The 25,641-nt window shown below is 40.3% G+C and overlaps 4 protein-coding genes across 9 annotated transcripts in view; 2 read left to right on the top strand and 2 right to left on the bottom strand.

Moving 5' to 3' along the window:
• The window catches only part of LOC128892503 (oxysterol-binding protein-related protein 8), a 130,732-nt gene that overhangs the window by 22,450 nt on the left and 82,641 nt on the right, over positions 1-25,641 (bottom strand). The gene's annotated exons all lie outside the window — the stretch shown is intronic.
• LOC128892519 (MORN repeat-containing protein 3-like) lies at positions 131-2,236 on the top strand. 2 transcript variants are annotated; one of them, XM_054153010.1, is made up of 5 exons: positions 131-342; positions 418-478; positions 672-961; positions 1,065-1,252; positions 1,346-2,236. In XM_054153010.1, the coding sequence occupies exons 1-5, from the start codon at positions 303-305 to the stop codon at positions 1,517-1,519; spliced, it is 753 nt and encodes a 250-aa protein (XP_054008985.1). In that variant the 5' UTR covers positions 131-302; the 3' UTR covers positions 1,520-2,236. The 2 variants fall into 2 exon arrangements, with proteins under 2 accessions (XP_054008985.1, XP_054008984.1); XM_054153009.1 differs by having other exon boundaries at positions 131-478.
• LOC128892518 (calcium release-activated calcium channel protein 1-like) lies at positions 1,963-18,903 on the bottom strand. Of its 4 annotated transcripts, none has more exons than XM_054153005.1 (4): positions 18,674-18,903; positions 7,468-7,661; positions 3,791-3,919; positions 1,963-3,428 (listed from the first exon to the last, which is right to left on the bottom strand). In XM_054153005.1, the coding sequence occupies exons 1-4, from the start codon at positions 18,756-18,758 to the stop codon at positions 2,901-2,903; spliced, it is 936 nt and encodes a 311-aa protein (XP_054008980.1). In that variant the 5' UTR covers positions 18,759-18,903; the 3' UTR covers positions 1,963-2,900. The 4 variants fall into 4 exon arrangements, with proteins under 4 accessions (XP_054008980.1, XP_054008983.1, XP_054008981.1 ...); XM_054153008.1 differs by lacking the exon at positions 18,674-18,903 and adding an exon at positions 17,771-18,095; XM_054153006.1 differs by lacking the exon at positions 18,674-18,903 and adding an exon at positions 15,785-15,915.
• LOC128892513 (SEC14-like protein 2) overlaps positions 18,896-25,641 on the top strand; it is a 25,618-nt gene continuing 18,872 nt past the window's right edge. Inside the window, exons 1-3 of one of the 2 annotated variants that reach the window (XM_054152992.1) lie at positions 20,215-20,231; positions 20,303-20,334; positions 22,121-22,275. In XM_054152992.1, coding sequence (XP_054008967.1) covers positions 20,230-20,231; positions 20,303-20,334; positions 22,121-22,275 — 189 coding nt within the window. In that variant the 5' untranslated portion in view covers positions 20,215-20,229. Of the gene's footprint in view, positions 19,039-20,214; positions 20,232-20,302; positions 20,335-22,120; positions 22,276-25,641 lie in introns of those variants that run through there. The other variant, XM_054152993.1, reaches the window with a different exon arrangement.

Here is a 25,641-nt window from a genome sequence, read left to right as displayed (position 1 = left end):
AGATTGCAGACTTCAACAGATGGAATTGATAGTACAGACTTATGCCGCTTAGATTTGAATAAAAGTATTTGTATCATTTAATTGAAAAACATGAATATTAAAGGGCACAGTCATTAAATGGCCTACGAAGGTAGTATTTTTAATCCGTGTCCAAGATAAAAGAAAAAAAAAAGACGATAATTAGATTAGAACTATGCTATGCTGTCGATAGTTTCAACGTTCATTGCGAATGATCTAAGTAATTCTAAGATGATAGCTTTTTAAAATTCAGCATTGGCAGCTTCACTCCTGAAGAATTCATAATGCCCATTTTAAAGCCTATTGGAGAGTCATATACTAAACGTAAAATAGAGATTTCTAAAAGGAATGGTTGGCGGTACGCCATTTTTAGTTCCCGAACAAAACAATTTATTGCAGGTTATTACAAAGGAGAATGGAGAAACGATAAAAAAGAGGGCAAGGGCAATGAAATAAACAGGTATAATAGTTATTATAATTGCCATAACTATGGTAAGTAGTGCTGATAAAATAACAGTTTCAAACATTTTCTTTATTACTGCTTTCAATCAGAGATAGGCAAAATTCTTATTTGGATACACATTTCGACTAAAGAATAAATTGCCATTTAATGCGCTAAAATAACGAATTGCCATCGATTCGAAATTTCATAGAAACGGATGGGTGTACGAAGGCGATTGGTTCGATGGTAAAAGACACGGTTATGGTGTATTGAGCAAAATTTCGGAAAACGGCATTCTTCGTCAACGTTACGCCGGTGAATGGGTAGCTGGGAAAAGGAACGGATTTGGATACAGCTGGTACAAAGATTCCAGTTACTACGAAGGTGATTTTTGTCAAAACAAACGTCACGGTTGTGGTCGTATTTGGTACTGTAATGGCGACTATTACGAGGGCACTTGGAGAAATGATCTCTACGATGGCGTGGGAATGTTCGTTAAAGGTTCTCGTTCTTATTTTGCCTTTTAAAGATCTTTATGGTGGCGAGAGCAAAATAGAAATGTCCATGCAACATTTGCTTAACATTCAAAAGAAGTATTTTACAGTTAACGGGAACAGATACGAGGGTCAGTTCGTCGAGGGCAAGAAAGAAGGTTACGGGACGTTTTATCATATAGTCACTGGTCAGGAGCAATGTGGTTTTTGGAGTAACGATTCTTGTATAAGTGGGACAATGTCAGACATGTATTGGCGTCAGTCTGCACCACGTCCGACACCATATCCTATTCCATGGGTACGTGCAATGATGACAGTAACAACAATAAGTAAAAGACTCATGGCTGTTCGCTTGCTTACTGCATATATCTTTTGTGTATTTGGTTGACAGAACGAATTGGCAGAGAATGATGGCGAGATCAAAATCGCGTATGAAAACAGCGATGATAACGAAAACACGGAATCCGTTTATTACGAGTCTGCTTGCAAGAAACCAACGAAGCGTATAATCGCGAACGTGTGCGTACCCGTTAACACGTGTCCTTGTCTGGATTCTGTTTTGTAAACTAATTTACTTTTCGAGCCTCTTTTTAACGACGTCACGTAACAATCAAGAGTAACACACAAAATGTATCGATGTTACTTATATAATTTATTTTGGCAAAAGCGCCGCTATTATATATTTATATCATTAACGCAGTGTACTTATGAACCGTTCGACCGCATTCAATATAAATTATGTACAATTAAATTGCCGCTTCTCGGACTCGCATCTTTTTCTTTTCTTAACTTTCTAGAACTCCGCACGACTTTGAAATCACATATACATTATCTACATCCATTAAGTCTGATTTAATCCTATCATCGATATGAGTCAATTGTGGTTTTTAAGCGACGGTATGGTTTACAAACCACACATTCTCATTTTCCTTAGAAAGGTGGGAACGGTTGGAATCCATTCGATTTGTATCCCAAATATTAGAATTCATCTGCGGTTCTGTCGTATAATTTTTCTTTTTTTTTTTTTATCGAAAGTGAAATAAAATTGGGCTATAGAGAGTTTAACGACGGCAGTCTGTTTACCAAGTACAAACGCAAGAGAGACAATATAATCACGTGAGAGTCGAATCGTTTGCTTTACCTCCGTATAAAGAGCTTGAAAAAAAAAAAAAACCGCTTGAGCATAAGACTGTCACGTGAAACAACGAATAAATGAATGAAACTAAAGGAGTCGTGGTAATAATGCCTCGCGAAACAGGCACGCTTTCAAAAGAGATAAGTACATCCAACGCAGTCCAGTCACGCATATTCAACAAACTATAAACTTCCATTCATGAGCAATTTGAGCTGCTACACGCGATACACTTGCGAACGATAATACACACCTATCGTTTAACCGTTACATTTAAGTCGCTACGCGAGAAAGGGAATGTTTCGGAGCTCTTCGTCGAACGTTGGCTCTCTGGTAACCGGGAAATAATAATAATAGTAGTAATAGGAATTACGCCGTTCTTGAAAGGAACAGACGTTCCGTTTTAAAATTGTACGCAAGCCAGTTCCAAGCTTACGAGAGAAAAAAGAACAGAGACAAAGTCTTTTCTGCTTGCGTTATAGAGACGTTATAAAAAGGATACAACCCAGTTACAGAAATCCGGGGCCTGTGTAAATTTGCGTCTGGCTCACCCTGTGATAGGGCTTAGCGTCAAGTTGACCATACTACCCCGAAACGTTCACATGAATTTCTGTAACCGCGTGCATATAATACAGTCATGTTTAGTATTGTTTCAGATCAATGATCGTCCAGCGCTGCCTGTCTTTCGGTTGACTTTATACGTACAACTCTGCGCAGCAGTCATGCATTTGGAGATTTACCACCCTCCATGGTTTCTCCGAGAGAGGTTATCACATTTGAAGGGTAATTCGTTGCAAGACACTCTACGTTACGTTCAGACCACGTGCGTCACGCCGGTCTGCAAAAGATTAACACCGTTTCTACCCTCAACATCTGTCGACTCTATTTGCTCTTTAAGTAACTCCAGTTCCCTTATACCGGACACCGTCACCTCGTACTTGTGAGCGACCAGGCTCCTATAGAAGTGTATCGCGAACGCTAGGAAGATTATCAACACAGGTATCAACACAATACACGCGGACCAAGCTGCCACTTGGGAGAAATCGTAGAACTTGACCCAACACAGTATGGCGATTTCGAGAAGGAAAAGGAGCAGTCCCAGCAACGTGGAGAACGCCCACGCTACCTCGATGTACCAGTGCAAACGTTCGTGTGGCGATTCGTGCACCAGACTGATGCTGTGGAGGTTACAGACAGCCTCTATGTTTGGCAAGATGCACGTCGATATCATCAGAGCCAACATGTGAACCGCCACTAGCAATGTCGTGCACACGGCAAACGCGATTAGCATCTGTGATGGAACTTTCGTGTCGGAGTTCAGCTGAACCTCCACCATGGCGACCTGTGTCAAAGAAAATATTATTACTGGGCGTATAATCTACAATTTTAAATACAGCAATCTAATCGGCTCATTCCCATAGATAATACGAATGTTATATTTCCAGGAAACGACGTGGAGTAATCTATTTCTTATAGCTTACAATTATTGATCATTTTCTATCTAGTATCGTCCCGCAACAGCTTTATTACATTAAGAATCGTTTAAAGTCCCAAGTCGACTGCGTAATCTAACGAAATTAAGCTTCTGAAATTTGTAATTAGATTCGTAATATTAATAATACCTAACACGTTCGTCTTTTGTACATGTTATCGCAACGTTAGTAACGTCGACGCTCGGAGAAATGATAGAAAAATCGTGTATACCATGGCAAAACCGGAAAGTAGGGCAGACGTTTTGCTCGACGCTTTGAGTTTCGCTCGGCTGAGCTGTAGTTTTCTCCAGGAGAGATAACCCGGCGTGTGGAGGCCATCCCCTGACTGCGACATCTTCGACTGACGAACAAAAAGAACACCGGCAAATTATTCGACGGCGTGCGAGTGGCGCGACCGATCGAAGCGAAACGATCTGTACAGCACGTTTAACCGAAACGGTACTCGCTAACTGGTAGCAGCGGCTCGGCTTCCCGCGAGCACGGTGGCCAATTATACGATCCAATTTAAGCTCCACCGATTCAGATTATCAAGCGGTGTGATACGACAACGTTAGCTAGCTAATCCAAACAACGTGCAACCAAGTCAACAGAATAATTTTGAGCATGCTTACGACTGCTTAAGACAAAGGATCATGCGATCGGATTACGCAGCGCGTTTACACGTAAGACAATGGAATAGAAACTGTTGCGCGTATGTACAGTGCACTGCTGTGCGGTCGCTCGAGTAACAATTATTGAAGTATGGCTAGGTATATATTTAGGGAAAGATCTAAAAATGACTCTCACTCTTCCAGGGGCCTTGCTTTCCCAAACACTAAAGTTAATTATAACGAATACATAAGGACAGAGTTAATTTAAACATACTTAATTTTTGAATTATTGAAATAGAGAACTAGGTACTCGTTGATCGATTCATTTCCTCCAGGATATTTTAAAAAATGGAGTAGTACGTGTAAGAGACATTTTCTTAAGTAGTGGTAAATATGCTGTAGTATCTCTCCTCTGATTTCCTTATATACAACCCTTAATTCGGCTTTGAGTGTGCGAGACTGTTAACCAACGTTCTTCTGTTGTTTTATATATACATTTGCAACAGTTCATGTTCGGTAACTAAAATGCTTCTATCGTCAGCAGCTGAGAAGAGAAGTTTCCGAGGGTACAACTCGGTTCGGACGGTTCTGTCCATACTACCTCAAATTCACGGAAGCCTTGTGCCTTTCGTATGGACTGAATCACAACGGAATCGCTACCACTATTGACCCTCTTCTTGCGTGGAGGGGGGATACAATTTGATGTTCCCTTGCGACAATAGGGTCAGTAGTGGCAGACAGCGATTTCAACAGAATTGCTATGAGATATTAGTTCTATACCAACAAAAACCGTGTACACGATGTTAGCAGATGATCATACATTTTTGAGAGGGCGACAAAGTTTGGATCGTTTCATTTGGATCATTGTAACCGTACCGTTTGTGCAAGAACGGTCGTGGACGCAGTGACAACGTTGCTGGGTGGTTAACCGATCAACCTTTTCGAGCACAGTTCAAATCCCGCTGGAACAAAATGTTTGTTTACTTTATTAACTTTCAGCAGATCTCATTCAAAGCTTGTTAGTAACATAATTTCACCCCGGAAACGTGTTTTGAACTGTGAGTAACACAATTTTATTCGACAGCTTTGCAGGTGATTCGTAAGCCCAGAAATATATATAATAATTATTCGTGCTCTACTATCCCATAGCAATTTTATCGAATTCGGTATCAGCCACTACCGACCCTCTCTTTGTTAGAGAAGCATCCATCTCAGCTGCAAACGACGCCTCTCCTGCTCTACACAGGGTGAGATCGAAAAAAGGTTAGACTACGGTGATTGTAATTATCACTTGAACGCGTCTCTACACGTTCAGGGGAAGTCTTCGGTTTCGATTCGGAAAAAAAAAAAATGTTCATGCATACAAGACATTTTCGGCATTTCAGGCTCGTTCGGTCGTGAAATCGTCGTTTCAAAAACTAGTAACCGGATAATTACACATCCGGTGGTAATCATCGTCCGGATAATTGGCGTTCAACAGTACAAGCACGTAAGAAAGAAAAACACGTACCGAGAGCGGATGGCAACGGCGGTGCCAACGGGATAACTTGCCAAATGTCTCGTGTAGGAGAAAAAAAACCAATGGTTGTTGAACGAAACAAATCACGAGGAGAATTAATGAAAACCTAGCGGGCAAGAAGGAGCAGATCCGGTATACACAGACCGATCGACGCGTCTGCAAGAGATCTGGCGAGCGAGAAAAAGAAAGAGTGAAGACAATTTTTTAAAGGTAAAGTCTATAAAAGAAAGTACCGATTGTTTTGAAAGTAACGACGCTATACCATTATAGTAGTTTAAATAGGAAATTTTTGTAATATTGGTTAGTATTACGAGTTGTAATAAATGCGGTAGAAGACAAATTGTTTTATCCATTGGTGTACTTTCTCTTAAATACACCAATTAAGTTAAGTTATTTTATCCATTGGTGTACTTTCTCTTAAGTACACCAGTTAAGTACTTTCTCTGAAGTAAGAATAATTTATTATAATTTTTCTTCTGTAGAATCGTTTATTGTTCCGAAGGGAGTCTCCGTCGAGGTCAAAACCTCCAACGTATCATTAAAATAATCTATCTGCTATCGCGTTTATTATTGCACTTAATACCATCCCGATTGACACGCGTTAATACGAATGTTTGTGTCTTTACCCTTGATACAGGATACATAGTTTGCGTGCCGAGCTCTGCCAACGTCGAGGTGCTAATGTTTCTTGTATGTCTGGTTTATGTAAGTGAAATTGACATGCAAGAACGGAACAGAAGTTGTTAAAGCGAGAATAATTGAATGTAATTGTGGGAGAGACATTGTATCGTGGCATTAACAACGGCGGTGGCGCGGTTTAAACAATTCCGATTGATTTTATCCACTGTTTCCAAGGATATCACGGGAAGGAGATAATTTCTATGTATTCCTGTTCGCTGTGCCTACCATTTGTTACTGAATATCAACGCGCAACTCTTCCGGGCAGCGATAACTAAATAGCCTGTAGATCTCTGGCTTGTAAGCTTCGCTGCTTCCCAACGGAGATAGATAAATCTTATTCTTTTATAATGCCTGAATATTTCGGAAAATATTAATTCGAGGATTGATAAATGGCAAATATCACACTGGCCACTATATGTAAAAAAAAGAAGTTGGCCTTCGTAACTCTTTTACACCTTCGCCTGCTAGGAAACTACTGACTGAGTCCACCTTGAAACGAAGTATGATTTACTTGAAACATCCTTGCGTGTCGGAAGTAAATTCATCTCGAACACGACGTGTGACCACTCTATTCGACGTACCATCTATTCAATTGGACAATTATTCAGGCGAATTTGTATTAGTTCAACGTAAACTCTAATTTCGATACTACAGGTTGTTTACGTATTATTCGTTCCCGCTTTGATCGTGAATCACTAGCGCCAATGGCTTCCTAATAAACAGCGCGATTCATCGAACGAAAGCAACAAACTAATTGATCCCTATCGTCCAGTTTCAATTGAGAGGCTACGGTATCCGATATCCCCTTACTCTATCTGTAATATCTCTACGGTTTCTTCTGGAATCTGCCTTACGCATCGAATCGTTCATACATTTTCTGAAAAAGAATGAAAACATTCAGAACACCGAGCAGACGAATTAATTAAAATATGATTAAGGCGTGGACGACATCGCGACAGATCGCAGGCGGCAAGTGCTGTACGCGCGATAAGAAAATACATAATGACAGTGTGTAATGGTTAAAAAGTGTAACACACGGGGATAAAGAGGAAACGAACTGCGAGGAGATCAAAGGGAGACAAGGGGGAGACTACCGACCTGACAATCGTGGAATCGTTTGTGGAAGCAGTGGCCGTCAGCGTTGCGCAGATGTGTGCGCGCCACGTGTACGTGGATCGGTAACTGCGTGGAAGGGAGTACCGCACCGCCTTCCGCGCCAAACACTGAATTGCGTCCAGTGCTCGTCGACCATATGGACATCAGGCTCGATTCCTGCGCGTTCCTGACCAGCGCTGAAACAACCAAACAGAAAAACATGAATTTCCACTACACAGTTCACGATGATTTGTTTGCAGGCAGAAAAAGTAAAAGGGAAGATTGCGATCGAGGTTAGCTGGATTCCTCGAGGGTATCAGAGATAGAGAGAGAGACAGATAGAGAGAGAGATAGAGAGAGAGAGAGAGGTCTACGTCTCCCCTATTTATAATATGTATGGGCATCACCCAATTGTAGTATCGCACCACGATTACTTGAAGTTTACCGATAATGTTTGTCTCGTCTTTCGAACATTTTTTAAAGAAGGAAACGAGACAGTCATTTATGGACAAACTTTTCAAGTGATGATAGACAAGGGTTTCGCCTAGTGGTACGTTCTGGAAAAAGTAAAGGATTTCCCAAAAAACTTTTCTGTGAAATTGTACTTTCTTAACTTCTGTTTTTGTAATCGATGATATTTCACATATTCTCGGAAGTCTCTGAGGTAGATATAGTCCAAACAACATTTACCAGTTAATATAATTTGCGAAATTGACAAAAAAAAAAAAAAAAAAAAAATGCGAAAAGTGGGTAAAAGTATAGAAGCAATAAGTATCTGTACGATTCTTACGACGAACCATTTACAGCAGAGTTTGTAACGTAAACGCATTAGTTTGTCGCTCCGTACGAATTAGAAAACATAAAATTTTCAATACAGTACTTTTGAACAGTTGTCCGAATATTTATTGCTTCAATATTTCTATCGATTGATCGTCTTTTTCTTGTTAATTTCGCAACTTACATAAATAGCTATTTTTGTTGCAATATACAGGGTGTCCCAAAACTCGGGGAGGAGCCGGAAATGGGGGCTAGCTGAGACGATTCTGAACAACAATTTCCTTTGCAAAAATGTCGGATGGGGCTTCGTTAAGGAGATATTAAGCGAAAACCCCGACCAATCAGAGCGCGCGTAGACCGTTCGAGCGGCCGCGGTAGCGTAGGCTACGCGCTGGCGGCCGCGCTTGCACGCGAACAAGTGACTCGACGTGCATCGAAGCATCGACCTAGCGCGTAGCCTTCGCTACCGCGGCCTCCGCGCGCTCTGATTGGTCGGTTTTTTTTATATTAATATCTCCTTAACGAAGCTCCATCCGACATTTATGCAAAGGAAATTGTTGTTCAGAATCGTCTCAGCTACCCCCTATTTCCGGCTCCTCCCCGACTTTTGGGACACCCTGTATATCTACTCTGGAGATTTTCGAGAATACGTAGAATGACATTGTTTATAAAAAAGAAGTTAACGAAATTACAATTTTACAGAGTTTGTTTGGAAATTGATCGGTGTACGAATACTTTCTACACCCACTGTAGGTAGAAGGAATGAAAAATAAACATGATGCTTGGAGCGATGGTGACAAGTAGCGAAGCGTTGACGGTGTTCGAATAACGGGGGCGTTGCACGCGCAGCCGTTCTATTTCATTTACACGCGCTATTACGCAAATGATACGTTTCCCTGCGATCTTTAATTTAAACGCCACCCGCTGACCGAACCGCATCGGAACACACGCGATGATAACATTCCTCTCTCGATCGCAGCGGTTTCAAAACAAACTTGGGTCCCGAAGCGGTCCACAAATTTGTATTTTTGTTGCGATCGGGGGTCATTGTACTTGGAAACGGTCGCGATCTGTGATTCACGAAATACACCGCTGAAAATAAGCCGCTATTCTAAAAGGCAAGCAATAACGATTCATCTAGAAATAGTCGAATGCAAAATTACCCGGAATAGGCGAACGTCGGGACAGGGAATTTCAATAGAAATCGATAAGATTATCGAGCGTCGAACTGAATCGGAATTACGGGTTATCGACGATCGACAAATAAAGAATTCCGTGGTAAACTTCGCGAATCGCGTCGTATGGAAACTGAAACTTGTAGAGCACGACAAATAATTTTAAACTGTGACTCACATTTCGGTGAGTTTCAGAGATCGCCGACTTGCATCTACAAACCAGTTTTTTTTTTTTTTTGCGTAACCGTTACTCTCGATTCGACCTTGACAGAGTCTGTGAAGAAAACACGGGAGAAGATAGTGTCGCATGGGAACGAACCAAAATAAATATACAGTAACGAGAAAGAAGTTTGTTTCCTTTTTCTATCTCGAAATGTAAGGTCGGAATGCAATGCATTCGAGTCCCTTTGGATGTATTAGGTTGTCCGAAAAGTTTCTTTCGTTTTATTAATAATTAATATATACACGATATTGTATGTTTTATGGTACATTACTGAATCGTGTACGATTCATTTCGCTTCATTACTGTTACAGCATCAATGTCTAAGAAATTAGATTGTCTATTTATATGAACACCGCCACAGAAAATAAATGCAACTTGAAATTGAATGCGACTCACGAAAGAAACTTTTCGGACAATCTGATGCATCAACCGAGAATCTACGTTAATAATAAATTAGCACAATAAACCTTTGAATATTGTTACACTCAAACGTATCACGGACGAAGTGGATAAAATTCTCTTTGAATAATGGATGACTGATAGAAACTATGTAACCGCTTTTTCAGACAAGAAAAATTCGCTCTACGTGAAATGCAATTTGATTGCACAATTCAAATTGCAGTTTGCATTGAATATATAAAAAAGTAAAGGTTGTTCGTAGATTAAAATTTTGTCTACCTATGGCCACGGAATGGTTCTTATATATATATATATATATATAAAAATCCAGCCAACTGCATCTGACGAAGGATACATAAGGTTTATTATTATTTAATTATTCATTCTGAAAGAGGCATGAAAATAAATACAATCCCAATTAAATCCTTCAGAAATGATTTCTGTAGCAATATCTCAACTGCATTTGACGAAGGATACATTAGGTTTATTATTATTTAATTATTCATTCTGAAAGAGGCATGAAAATAAATACAATCCTAATTAGATCCTTCAGAAATGATTTCTGTAGCAATATCTAAAGTTTATGTATTTTTACTATGATGCTAATAAAGATTCGCGTCATGTGTCACGAAGAATGACCTAAACGAGTCTTGCAAACCTTATTCACAACTGGCAACGCACCGTATAGATGCCGATACCGGGTGAAAACGTGACACGAACGCTGATCGTTCTCTACTTTCTGCAAAAGCGCAAACGATCTGTCTACGCCGCCGTGGCCATTGCAGCTAATATCGTTTAGAGATACGTGCCAATATCACTAAAAATACAGAGACCACAGAATGCGTAGCGGTCCCCGTGGCGGCTCGCGTACGAAATTAAATCGCGATTAAAGGCGGCCGAAGAATAACGAAAGTAGTTGGCCGGCGACAAAAACGATCGCGTTTGTACGATGCGTTCGACGGAGACGTCGCATCGTTACGAACGTGGATAACAAATTGTCCGGATACCTTGCGCCACCACTGTTCGCGTCTGTTACGAATGCGAGGAAAAAAAAAAAAAAAAAGATTTGCCGCCACTGGACTCTTATTATTCAATGACATAATACGAACAACGATAAGGAGAACGTATAGCATAAACGCAGCGTAAACACGGTACAAGGAGTTTAAGGTTTATAGTTTGGGAGGGACAGAGACATATGGCGTGAAAAATAAATATTGGTGCGCGAATGCAAACCTGCAATTATATTTACCATTTCGAGGGCGGCCAGAGAAACGAGCACACCGACGCGCGAACTCATGACGGAGATCAACGCTCCGCGCACTGCTTGCGATTTACGAAATCGATGATGTTTGGAACGAGGTTGAATGGTTGTCGAGGGGTCCCGAACCCGTATTAAACTGACATCGCGTTGTCACAAGTCTCGAATAACAAACGTGCACCGCGCGAAACCGAAATGCTCCAAATGACAGCGACGAGAGACACTAGCATACTGAATAAGACGCCGCGATACAACCTCGACGAATGGTAACGACCGTTGCCGAATTCGCCCGACGATCGCCGAACGCCATCGGCCATCTGTGTGTAACTTGGACCGTCGGACCGAGTTTGTGATCAAATGACGTAATTTTGGTCTTTTTGTTAACGAATTTTTATTTGTTAAATAAACTGCGAACCGCGATAGTATACTCGTATATATTCTTACGAAATTGGAAACGTCGAAAGCCTTTTAAATATACGACTTTGATTAAAAATTCTAAGCGAATCGAACTTCTTTAGACGAGTTGCCAATTTTTAATTTGAATAAAGATTATGAATGAAACTTGCGTATAATATCATTAACAATACGCTACGTTCGTTTTATAAGTAAACTATTTAAATACATCGACGATACAGCAACGATTGCTATGACTATGATAACGCGATTATATTGAACGCGTAGACGTTATGCGTTTCTTCGTGTATTTTACTCAGTTTCTTTTTTTTCTTGGCTAACTAGTTTGAGATGTTTTTGTTTACTTCTTATGACGATGATTTATGCCGCATAGCTTGTTTTAACTCATTGTCTGGTATAACGAGGCTCGTGCATACGCGATTCAAGGATCAGAGAGACACGAGTGCGCATTCTTAATACGGAGTGTATCTGTTTGTTATAGCGGATTACTATTCTTGATCTCACGAATAAATCTGTGTAACGAAAACAGAAGCTTCATTACTTAGCACGGATGATTGGTGACATATCGTGCTCCTCTTTCATATTTTTAAATAGAATGCTATGTAAAATTAATGTAACATTTGTATGATATATATTTTATGAATTTGATTTATGGATTTGAAATATGAACATACCGTTTAATTCAAATCACTTGAAATAATTAAAAGTGTAATTTGAACAGGAAAGAAGTGTAAATTGAACAGGAATTACCACAATGGTTGCGTTACTTCTGAAAATAACTGTTCTGTCGAATGTCGACAATATTCAGCTACACGTGCGTTCATCGAATAATGGATGAAAATAAAGACCGACGTTTAAGTCGGGTCGAAATAAATTTATCTCCTTTTTAACGACTTCGTTCGAGACACTAGTTTCTTTTTCTACAACATCTAGTCTGCGATCGTGAGTACAGATTTGTTAATAAGGTAAAACGATGTTATATTTAACCTGCCATAATTCTAATACTAGTCAATCAATTGTATCATTTTAATATCGACTATAAAAGCGTACTGTATTTAATTCTTCAAAAGCTACAAACTGCTATACGACTTGTAGAGATATTAACCGTTTGCACTCGAGAGGTGGCTCTCAGTCACCATTAGGTTTCACACAGATCTTCAATAAATCTACAATACTACGATACCAAATCTACAATACCTAATGTTTCTTTAGGTTTCATTTCTTCGGAGCTCGAAGTGTCAATAAAATGATTGTCGGTGAGGTAAAGGCGACCTTATTCTCAAATCTAGATAGCTTGGAATTCATGGCAATAGAATGTTATGAAACATCCCGAGTTGCTGGTAGGTATAAGAAAAAAAAGGCCTCGAGTGCAAAGGTTTAAGTTATTCAAGTACGCGAGCCTCTAATTGCAGTATCCCTCTTCCCACTCATGCTTTACGTTTTTACTGCCCCTACTTTATCTCTGGCATATAATCGTCCACGTTTAAACTCTAACGATCAATGACCCTCATTTGTCAACGTAACGCAACAAAGGACGTTAGCACGTAATTACCAATGATCTACTAGATCTTGAAGGTGGTATAAATTCCTGTGGACGTCAACTAGCTTCTTCAAAGGGTGCTCGTTACAATGCACCGAGACCTAGTCTCTGCTAAACTATTGCCAGCATCCAAGACGTCCACCTCTTCGTTTAACACGTTGATCGCCATGTCACCCACGCGTGGGCGACAGTGCTTTCCACCGAAGAACTAACAAAATTAATTCCGAATCACAAGCATCGAAGGGAATGAATTTAAATCAAATTCATGAATTTTGATGAAATTACAAGAGTAAATACGACGATAAATGTTTGATTATGCAGTCTACGATAGTTTAAATAATATTTCATTTTAGTAAAAAGTTTAAAGGATATTTGTTTGGCAGTCAACGCGTTAACTCTCTGTAATCTCTAACAGAAGTCGCGGAGCTCGCAGACGTATATGAATTTCGCCAGGGCGAGCTGGGGACGCAAGGTGGTCGGCTAGTAGGTAATTTTACTTAGACTTTTCTCGTGGCAAGCATCCAGGACGACGCGAGCACTTTTTTCGAGAAGAGATGCGCGACGTCTGTTATCGCAGTCATGGTCAGGGCACCCCTAGCTTACTTGTCGATGGTAAGTGCCGTCTGAGCTATTTAAATCTCGATTTCTACGGTGAAATTTCGCTTTGAGCGTCAGCCAGCTTATCCTCTATGGATCGCTATCATCGTCAATGTTAGACGATACATTTTATGCATGCAGAGGGACGAAATTAAAGGCCTGAAACTTCTGTATTAATAGTTATACTATAATCGACTTTTGTCCCTGTTCACCTATTAATAATAAGGTTCACGTATGATGGTGTAATGGGATCGTACATATATTTAAATATAATTATTTATATAGAAGATTCATTATATTGCATGGATACTTCCGTCCTTAGCTGTACATACTATCATTGGGAAGATCACAGATCGTAAATAAATTCTGTTCGCTTTGACTGGACGCTGTTTTCTCTGAACATCCCGTGATTCCGTATCAATAAACCGTAGAATCGTAAAATCCTTATGCCGGTGCACGAAATCTCTGAGAATTTCAAGCATCTTTCGCGAGCAAAAGAGAAACCAGCGCCGCGGGTGTTTTGATTCGCAGAAATGTCTGGTTTGATTTATTGCAGATCCTGTCGCGTGCGAAGTTTGTATTGCACACGTGTATACAATTCGACTGGAAAAAATTGATCGAGTCGATGGAACTCCGACGATGGGATGTTCAGCCGCAATCGTTCATGAAGCTTCAACGAAGTTATACGTGAAACTAGAGACCGTATGGGTCAGAAAGAATGTCGACAAGCGTAACTCGTTCGCGAAAACAACTTTTTTAGTCACGGATCTTTTAGAAACGACCGATAACAGTGGCAGGCTTTATTCGGAATTCTAGAGATCTAAAGAGTCCGTAATATAGGAACTCCTTCTTATTGGGATTCGTATACTTGTAACCAGCTATTCACGGTATCCTGCTATTATCCGTGAATGATCGTCGACAGTGCAGATCGTTTTACTAGTTTTGCGAACCATGGAAATAATGGATCCGATCCTCTGGACGAATACAACTCAATTCTGTCTTATGTAAACGAAATTATTCTCGTTGGATGATATTAAGAGCAACCTGTTGGAAATATAAAAAAGGATTATTGAACAAAGTGGAGAAAAGTTTGGACAGGACCCTGGGAATAGTACTAAATAGAAACGAATCGTTATTTAAAAGAAAAAAATCTTTTTGTACTTCTGCGTACTTAATTCTGCTCCGTAAGGTCACCGAGGGCTCACACGCTAAAAAACCCTGGCATAATTCCGACATTTTAATATGCTTTTAGAGTACTCAAATATTTTGGATATATATTAGGTTGTCTGGAAAGTTCGTGGCAATTTCTAAGAAAAATTCCAAAACACGTTCGAATTTTAATATATATTTATTGGACTACATTGGTGGCATTTTGTGCCACGACTTTTCTACCTTTCAAGGGATGTATACATGTTATTCGTATTCAACCACTTCGATATATCCAGACCTGTAGCACCTACCAAAAATCGACGTGGACTTTCCGGACAACCCGATATTACCTACAGTCCAAAGTTTCTATAGATTGAACGATCTGAACGGTCGCGGGAAATTATTGTAGAAAAATCTAACATTATTAAGTAAAGAATATGCGTCCTTATCACTGCTGGAGGCATTCTTGTTAATGTTATGCTGGGTACATTCCAAATTATGAATTATTACTTGTCTCGTCATTGCAGTTAGTTCTGCGTGGTCCTGTCCTGATGCTATGATTGACGATATTCAGAATTAACATTAATCGTTATAAAAGATATATCCGATAAAGGTATACCGTATATCGGTATCGATATATCTGGATTCTTCCATGTGAACCTTTATATTCGAACAACTCGACAGTACTCGACAAGTTAGCTAGATTTTATTAGATTACTTCTACGGATGCTCGTTCCTTAAACAACTCAGACTTACTACGAAAATCAGTTGAACGAATTCCCACTTACAATTACCATTTTCAGCTCGGCGTCGAGTCTCCATCTTCATCGTCGCATCTTCGACGCGCACATCGAGCACCGCTATACTCGAATTAAACAGACGACAATGTTTCGGTGGTTATTGCGCGCGACGTAAGAAAATTACAAAAAGCACCAGCAGGTTCAAAAGTCATCTTCCTTCTTTACGCATACAGGTCGTTATCGCGCGATAATTAACTCGTTCTACTCCGTCGATAAGCCGGTTTTCAAATCGCGCACACGCGATACGAAACTTCCGGTGACGTTTTCATCGAAAGAGACGCGCGACGATTTTTCCACGCTCGAACAATTTCGCGTTCGCCGAAACTGGAGCACGCGATCGAGATTCTCGATTCTTGGCAGACGACAAACCCGGGGAAACTGGACGCGCGCGCGCAGCGCCGCGACTCCATCGACAATTGTCTCGATAAATGATATTTATTGTCCCCGATTCGAACGACTGTTGTCGTACCCGAACCTTTGACATCGGATAACTTAACAACACTTGGCGCGCCGACGAACGTCCACGAAAATCGCGAGACGAAAGAACCCGTGGAATGATACAAGAACGGTTCTGTTGTTGTATTTTATTGTTTCACAGGCCACGGCGTGGCGTCGAGTGCGTCCCATTCGAGCGAAACCGAGAGAAAGGTGCCTTTGAAACCAGAATTTCCTACCTACCGATGTTTCCATTCGGCCAGTGCTTCCCAACAGCGTTTTTCTTTTTAGAACCGAGATTTCCAAGGATAGTTACGAACACCCGTGCATTACATCGCTGTATACCATGAATCGCGTAATTAATGCTTTCGTTTGCGTATATTTTGGCACCAAGGACGCGTAAACAAAAGACTCGTCTCCTTCCGAACCCAATGCAAGCACCACTGTTTTGGGTCATTGCCTCGAAGGTATAAACATGATCGCGCACACGTTCGTTTCCGCGTAAAACCTTGACTCAGTTCTTTACACCTGACGCGTTCTTTACGTAATTAAAAGTAGAAAGGTACGGCTTCCTCCGATTAATTACACACTCGGTGAATTTATAGTACAAAAAAAAAAAAAAAATATCGAGGAGAATAATCAAGATTACATGGTCAACGATGCAGATGCATGATGTTTTTTTAAGTTTGTTAAACAAATCTACGTTGGTGTCGGTTTGACAAATCGTGAATAGATATACATATTTACGATACAGTGAATAACCGTGAGTCAACGGAGCAACGAAAGTGAGTGACGCAATTAAATAGAATGCGGAGTCAAACGGTACAAGGTTAAAGCAGACGTAATTTGATGTATTCGCACATTAAGTTTGCTTTCTTTCCGTGAAAGTGATACCAATCTTATATCTTATATATTATATTTAATTTCGATTATTAATATTATTATATTTAATTTCGATTAATGATCGAACTACAGCGGGTGTTGAATGTACTCGTACACCGATCAATTTCCCAAAATACTTTCTGAAATTGTAGTCTATTAATTCCTTTTATTAACCAATGATATTTTACATATTCTCGGAAGTCTCGAAGATAGATATAGTCCAAACAACATTTACTGGTCGATATAATTTGTGAAATTAATAAAAAAAATGTGAAAAGTGGGTAAAAGTATAGAAGCAATAAGTATTTGGACGATTCTTACGACGAACCATTTACAGCAGAGTTTTTTTTGGAAATTGATCGGTGTACGAATACTTTCTACAGCCACTGTAACTGTACTGCGAATATAAAGCCACGTTGCAATCTGAAATTTATATGTACACACAAACACGGAGGATATGATAGCCGAACGAAACGACTGAGAACGATAAGAACGCGTACAGGCATAACGAAAAGATGACACGACAAGAACTCTGTGTTCCTTACGTTTCCTTCGATGCAACAGTGATCGTAACGGACCACGTAATCAAGATGCAGATCTTTTTCACGTATCTACGTAACTTAGAATGGGGAATAAACGTAAAAAGAAATTACTTACTCGATACGTCCCCGATAATCGGAGAATTCGTTCAACTTCGATACCGGCGAGTGAGTCCCGTTACGCGGTGTACTTTCTTTCCAAAATTTGTGCCGGTACAGGACGCCGATAACGTGTCGTTTACAATGGTTCTGCATTCTTCGATACAGATGCAACCGACGGTTAGGTTCGCATGGGGCCACGTTTCCTCCTCGAATTTCGAACGGTAACTAATCACAAAGACGTCCACTAAATCCTCGACTTTCTAACAGAGAATCATGCACGAAAGAACGAACCACTTTTAACATCCTACGCCATGATTAGGCCGCGCGACGCTCGAGCGAGAGATCGATCGAGGTCGAATGCGCGCGACAGTCAATATTCGCCTGGTAACATCGAAACCCTTCGGTAGATGGCGCCACCAGTGCATCAAAACAGCCGACACAGTTTTAATTTCAGACCTTCCCCACCACCAACGAACAAGCGAACTCTTATAATAGAATTATGGATCTATATAAATAAATCAGGGGCTCGCGAATCCATGCGAACCTGTGCGAACCCTTGAAATTATCGAGGTTATGATATCGACACGCGATTTAAAACAAAAAATCCAATCAACGCTCGTTGGTTACAAACTTCGTACACGATTCAGGATACCAAGCAGAGATGGGCAAAATTTTATTCCAATTATAAATAACAGTCGAAAACATCGTATTGTGAATCGTTTAACTCGAAATTTAATTCAGAACGTACAGAAAGCTCTCTCATATCTGGATACAAATTTTGCCCATCTCTGAATAGCCAAAGGTTACGTTTAGCTCGAAATTCTCAATCGAGCGACGGTGAGACGGTTAAGTACGCGTAATAACGCAAATTAAGCGGTTGTAAAGCCGACTACAAAACGTCCGCTACAAATTTACTCACAAATTCGCGCGCATTTCACGTTGCCCACTTTTATGCTGCATCGTTCCCAATGTAAACTGCACTCCGCGGAAGAGGAGGAGCTCATTTCGGTGGAGCGTTGAATATACCTTCAGGTGGATCGCCGGGGAAGACGATCGAGTCGATGTCCCGATCGATTTCCGCTCCCCTACGGGTGAACCTGTGCGCGTTCGAGGAAGTGGTGGGGTGTCGAGGCACGTAGCGCCGGCATCGAGAACAGCGACGAACAGAACACTGCCATTCTTTGGTCGTTGGTGATACGCGGAGCATTCATTTTTAGTGAAGAATTGGCTCTCGAACTGGAGCGCGGTCGCGGTGACCGTACGAGATACCTGTTGCACCACAAAGTAAGCCGGCAACCACAATGTTCACGCGTTTTCCGAACGTCCAGACCGTGTCGACGATTTTATTTACTTATTTATGTGTGTGAAGTTAGCCCCGCACTTTTCGAATTTTTAGTTTCTCTTTCTCGTGCCGTATTGTGCTATACTTGTGCTGAATTGTGCCGTAAACAAGAGCATATAGCACGGCACGGCGCAAAAAAGAAAAACTCAACGTTCGAAAAGTGCGGGGCTGTCGAAAATTTTGTTCTGTTCAATTCTCTTGGGTACGCTTTGACTTACGGAGTTGCGGTTTACGGCACAATTCAGCACAAATATAGCGCAACACGGCGCAAGAGTGAAAAACTCAACGTTCGAAAAGTGCGAGGTTAACTTCGCACACGTTACTTATTTGTCTATTTAACCCCTTCATGTTCGATCAGAAATTCAATACGAACCAAGTTTAAACAATTTATGCTGCCATCGCAATATCGCCTGTGCGTTTGCCTGAAGTTCAACTCTCGAGTTCAACGTGATCCTTCGATGAACAACGATATAGAGCGATATATAATTTCATTTTAATTTCGCTAAAATAGTTCGCTAAGGATAGGCACGAAGAGATCGAACGAGTGGACATCCCTTGTTATAATAATAAACAATTGTCGTGTCGAGTGCGTAGAAAGCATTAATGTATGAGATAGGGTAACGGATCGAAGAGTGGTTTCGAGTGATTTACGAACGTCGCATCGTATTTGGTTTGCCAAGTGAAACTATCGTTCGCGGGGGCTTGCGGTTCGTTTGCAAAGTGAAACAATCGGCCATTGGTTTTTGTTGACGTTGTGAAAGAAACTCGACGGAGTGCTGCGAAGACACTCGTTGGTAATATCGTATTCGTACCTCGATGCGTGTTTTACGGTCGACGAGCGCTCGGAACACTCATTGGTAACATCGTACTCGTACTTCGATGCGTGCTGTACGGTCGACGCGCTCTCGAACTCGTTTTTAGAGAACCTTGTTCGATTGCAACACATTTAAAAAATTAGAAACATTTTCTTTTCGTTACGCGTGATATTCTACACTGCTTACGTGCTTCTATTAATAATATTCGTTACAGTGATCGTACACTGTACACCGTGGTTAACGGAATAAAAATGTGCTGTAATTGGTTAAAAAGTTAGAGTGCTGCAAATTAGTTAAGGGACGAGTCTGGTCCAGCTAATGTATTTTTCTAATGCATATAATTTCCAGATATAATTCATTTTTGTTATCGAAACTTTGTTTACATATAAAGGATACGTGGAGCCCTTGGAAAACATCTGATGGGTAAAATCGGAAAATTTCGTATGAACCTCAATTTGCAAACAAAAATTGTTAATTGCAAAAATGGCGGGAAAAAACATGAAAATGAACGATGCATGTCGGCCGATTCTTTGCAATAACTTTATGTTATAATAATAATTCACTAAGAGTCGAGGTTCATAAGCATATAAACTCAATTACCTTCAATTTAAACGTTGAATCAAGTGTATCGGATAAAAAAAAAATGACCGAATCCTTTCCTTGCGACTACTACATATATCTATATATGTATACATTCAAATCAAATCTATACTGTCAAATTTTCTTCTTTGAACGTCCCTTTACATGTAAAAAAAAGTTTCAATAACAAAAATTAATTATATCTGGAAATTATATGCATTAGATAAATACATTAGCTGGGCCAGACTCCTCCCTTAAATATCATCGAACACCGTTTAAACGGGGCGAAAGTCTCTAGCCACGGGATAGGTACAACGTTGAAAGTCTCACGAGTACCAGAACTAAAGCTAATGAATTGTCAATACTCGGTATGATTCAAAATGTAAATATTCACGGTATATGAGAGCTATTAATTCGTATAAATGAAAGGTGTCTTAGGTGACCACGCACTGTTGATGATTTGCGGTTGTTTTGCGGTTCTTGCACTATCGCGTTGTTGAACTTGAGGCGATATTCGTCGTATTATTTTCTAAATCGAAGCAATTTTGATCTGTAAATCGATTTTAATTATTAGGTCGTCCCAAAAGTTTCTTTCGTTTTATTAATAAATAATATTGGTTTGTCTGGAAAATCCGTGGCGATTTTTGATACGTGGTACACGTCTGTTTATATTGGAATGGTTGAAAACAATTAACGTGGGTGCATCCCTTAAAAAGTGAAAAGGTCGTGGAACAAAATGGTATTTATATAATTCAATAAATATATATCAAAATGCAAATGTGCCTTTGAATTTTTCTTAAAAGTTGCCACGAACTTTCTAGACAATCCAATACATACACGACATTTTATGTCTAACGTTACATTATTGAATTGTGTACGATTCATTTTGCTCCATCTGAGAAATTAGATTGTCTATTTGTATAAACACTGCCACGCAAAATGATCGAGTGCAAATTACGAAAGAAATTTTTGGGACAACCTAATAGTATAGCAAGCGATGGAATAAGTATGCACACAATGCAACTATTCGCACGGTTTTATTTCACGTCGTTTGATTAAAATACGTAAGAGGTTCGTGTAAATACTTTGATGACACATAGTTCGAAGTACGCGCAGCACGTAGACGCAAGATAAAATTGCAGAATTAAACTGATCGAATCGGTATGCTATCTGATAGACTTGAGACACACGTTTATATTTGTAACGAGGTTCTAGGCATTATAGCATTTGTCTAGATCGAATCACTTTTAAATAAACGTAAGCATTGTATAATATCCACTATCGTTTTCAGGATATACATATAAATATGACCTATATACATAAACACTTTGGCATACCGAAGTTCAAAATAAATTCCTAAGTCATAAAGCGAACCAGAGATCGACATACATATATAAGTATTTTGTAACCGGTTTATTTGCATTTTTGGGACGCCCGAAATCGTCGAGAAATGCAAACAAGAAACATAATTAAATCTTCATCGACCAGCAACACTTCCTCTCCGTTGTATTCAGTAATAAGGAAAATACGAAGTAAAAGGTTGAAAGAAGGAGGAAAGTGTTGCGTGCGCGTTGTGACGCGGTGCCTCGGGCGTAAAAGACAACATGCTCAAACCTGCTATCGATTATAGAACTGCGAAATAAGAGACGACGGAGAAAAGAGGTAGAACGCATTGCACGAGGGCAACGACTACAGAGGAAGGACCATCGAGCAGTGGCTGTACCGAGAGCAAGAATGTCGAGATCACTGAATTTGGCGGACGACCAGCGATTCGCGTTGATGAAAGTAAGTAACCTTCGATGAATCCATCATAACAGATGCGTGACCGCGACTGCGAAGGTCGAGATCAACGGAATTGGCATTCAGAGGGAAAAGCTCGAGGATAATTCTCCTTGGTTTCTTTCTCTCATAGTTGCTGAAACAGTGCAGCGAGATAGCGTACGACGAAGTGCTCTGCATACGAATTTAGAGTTGTTTCGTGGGATTGAACGATGGAACGCTAGATACATTACCGATAGTAAACGAGTTGGTATCTCGTTGTTGTCGTCCTGCTGCGAAACATAAATTCATTCGACCGTATAATCCATTCGAGGATAGGTGACTTTGTATAACTCCGACTAGGGTCTTCTTGGATCTGTCAAGTACTGTACACCTTCGTGAAAAATGACCGTAGTCGAGCAGATGACTTTGCGATTCTCTAAGTAGGTTGAATATTCCCTGGACACGAAATGCAAATTAACCGATTAGATTTACTCAGAGGTCCCGACGAATTCTCCTCGCTTGTTAAAAAAGTAAAAGTTTCATCTAGAAGATACAGTAGCACAGCTATACAGGCGCCGCTATTGACACCAATATCGAGTTCCACTTCTTTCGTAATCCAACCAAGCAACACTGACTCCGTATTAAGCACATGTGTCGCGTACGAGTTCTGAAACTTGGTAAAGGAAGAACGTACGATCGAGACGCGCAACGAACATCCGGATGCAGTGTAGGAATGATCACGCGGAATGATGCAAATGTTCAAGGAAACTGTGTGTTTCACATAACGAACCGATGTTGGTAACTTTCCGGGACATCCGTGGATTCAATTTCATTCAACGTGAAATATTTTTGCATTTAACTGGAAAAAGTGTCTTAAGACTTTGTTTGGTCGCAGTAGAAATAGGTACAAATGAACGTTAGTAGGTTTAGTATTAACTCGAGGACCTGCATGGCAAATTTCAAAACATGGAAAAGATCATGGAACAAAATGGACGATACGAACGAACCTCTTTGGCCAACCTACCACAATCAGAACTGTACGTCGACGAGTACCTCGATCGCCAAAGATTCGATGTTAGTTTCGTTGAACGAGCGCGGTTTTCGTCGTGACTCTCGTCGTGAGAAACATGTCATTAGTCGAAAGATTTCTCCCGCTGAAAATCACTTCATCACGCGTCGAGGTTCTGCAGCACCTTTCGTTTTCGCTAGGCGATTTCTTCTTCGAAGCTACGTCTGCCGGCAGTTAGCTTCTCCCCTCGTTCAACGTGAAAGACAGTTCCTACAAAAGTTTCCTCGGTAATCGAGAGAGAAAGAGAGAGAACGTTCTCTTTGAGTAAAACGGCACTTTCTTTACACCGTCCTTTAACGCGCGGCTCGCAACGTGACGCCGCTAAAGATTAGGCTCGGTCGTCGACATACATCCTGGATTTCGAATTCCATCGAACGAATGGTTTACACGTCGCTAGGTAAAAGCACGGTGGCCACGTTCAACGCTCTGTCCCCCCCCCCAAAAAAATACGCTCTCTTTGCTTTTTATTGAATCGCTATAACAAATCACTGGACTAGGTTTAACAATTCAGGGTCACTCGTGTGAAAATCAACTACCAGTAATTGCCTAGATAAAAATTTGATAATAGGTGTTCTGTTATTCTGGTTTTCGACGGTGAATGAAATGGTGAGAAATTAAATTTGAAAAACAAAATTTAGGAAACAAATTTAACGTACAGAAAATTTGATACGAATAACTTCATTTTTGGAGGAGTTATTTTGTTCGAACGAACCCCGTGAAATTTTCCAGATAGTGTCGGATACGAGGCATTGGTGTCCGCGTGGACCATCATTTTTTAGCCGACTTCGAGAAGGAGGAGGTTATTCAATTCGGCATATACAGGGTGTCCCGGCATCGGTGGTACGACCGAGAAGAAGGTGATTCTATATGAAAAAACAAATCGAAAATAAGGAATGAAATTTTGTCATTTGAGGTTTCGTTCTCGAGAAAATCGATTTTGAATATTAAGCGAGTACGGGTACACTGAACTATCGCCTAGATGGATCTCGATACAGACTTTAAATTCGCTCTAAATCCGTAGACGGAAATGAGTAATACAGCGCGTCGTCTTGATACTAATGATGCGAGTACTACTTATAAGTGGCATATGTATAAACATTAAAATTCAAAACCGATTTTCTCGAGAATGAAACTTCGAATGACAAAATTTGATTCCTTATTTTCGATTTGTTTTTTCATGTAGAATCACCGCCGCCTCAGTTGTACCACCGATGCCTGGGACACCTTGTATATATTCTCTTTTTTTCGTAAATATCCTAAAGAATTGTCGCTGAAGTCCTTAAAGAAGTCCCGAAATAGCCGAAGCTTCGAGGTCTGGAAGGTAGACGATCGCCGAGTGTCTTTAACGTTCTGTCGAAGGAAAGAGTAGGGTACGATCAAGCATGCACATTTTTAATCGCTTTGTTTCGTATTGTGCGTGGAGCATTCGGAAGTGTCACCCAGTTGTAAGGAATACGATTAACCTTTGCGAACTGCGTCGCGAACAATTATAGAGCGACGATTACAAAGTAACAAAAAAAAAATTGACATTCCGCGATGTTGCGATTAATTCTATTTTGCATTTGCAATTGACGACACGGCGCATATTGTTTGACATTTAACGCGTTCTCACAGCTTTGGTTGTAGTAAAGCTTGATTACTGGTAAAGATCAGCATCTAGCTTCGTCGACCAAATTCGCCTCGGTCGATTATGTCAAAAAATCTTTAAAAAAAAAAAAACAAAGGTACGCTTGCACCTCTCTGTCGTCGTATTGACTTTATGACGTCGAGTTATTACGCTGGAATCTGAGTCCATTACTATGTTACGCATTTGTTAAATCGCTGTAGTCCGTACCATCCTGTTGCATAGTCACAGTCTGTAATAATCTGTAATAGACAGACTTCGGTTTTTTTATTTCGGTTCTCCGTTGTGTGTGCTAATTTGAAAAACACATGCAGAACGTACGCAGATATACCTCATAAATTAACCGGACAACGTTCAGATTTCCTTTCGCACGAATATACATATTCTGTCTATGTGGAATACATAAACGTTATAGACGAGTAACATCCGCGATCTATCGATACATTACAAATTTTTGCTGCACTTATAAAGTTTTAATGACCCGAAGAAAAAACTGTGGTACACGCACTTACTGTTACGATGTTAATGTTACGATGATACTGTTATGATGTTACTGTTACTGTTACTGTTACGATGTTACTGTGACGATGTTACGGTGTTACGATGATACTGTTACTGTTACTGTTACGATGTTACTGTTACGATGACACTGTTACTGTTACTGTTACGATGTTACTGTTAGTGTTACGATGTTACG

Source organism: Hylaeus anthracinus, unplaced genomic scaffold (assembly GCF_026225885.1).
Source record: "Hylaeus anthracinus isolate JK02 unplaced genomic scaffold, UHH_iyHylAnth1.0_haploid 12002, whole genome shotgun sequence".
Classification (NCBI taxonomy): domain Eukaryota; kingdom Metazoa; phylum Arthropoda; class Insecta; order Hymenoptera; family Colletidae; genus Hylaeus; species Hylaeus anthracinus.
This window is presented reverse-complemented; position numbering and strand designations above follow the sequence as displayed.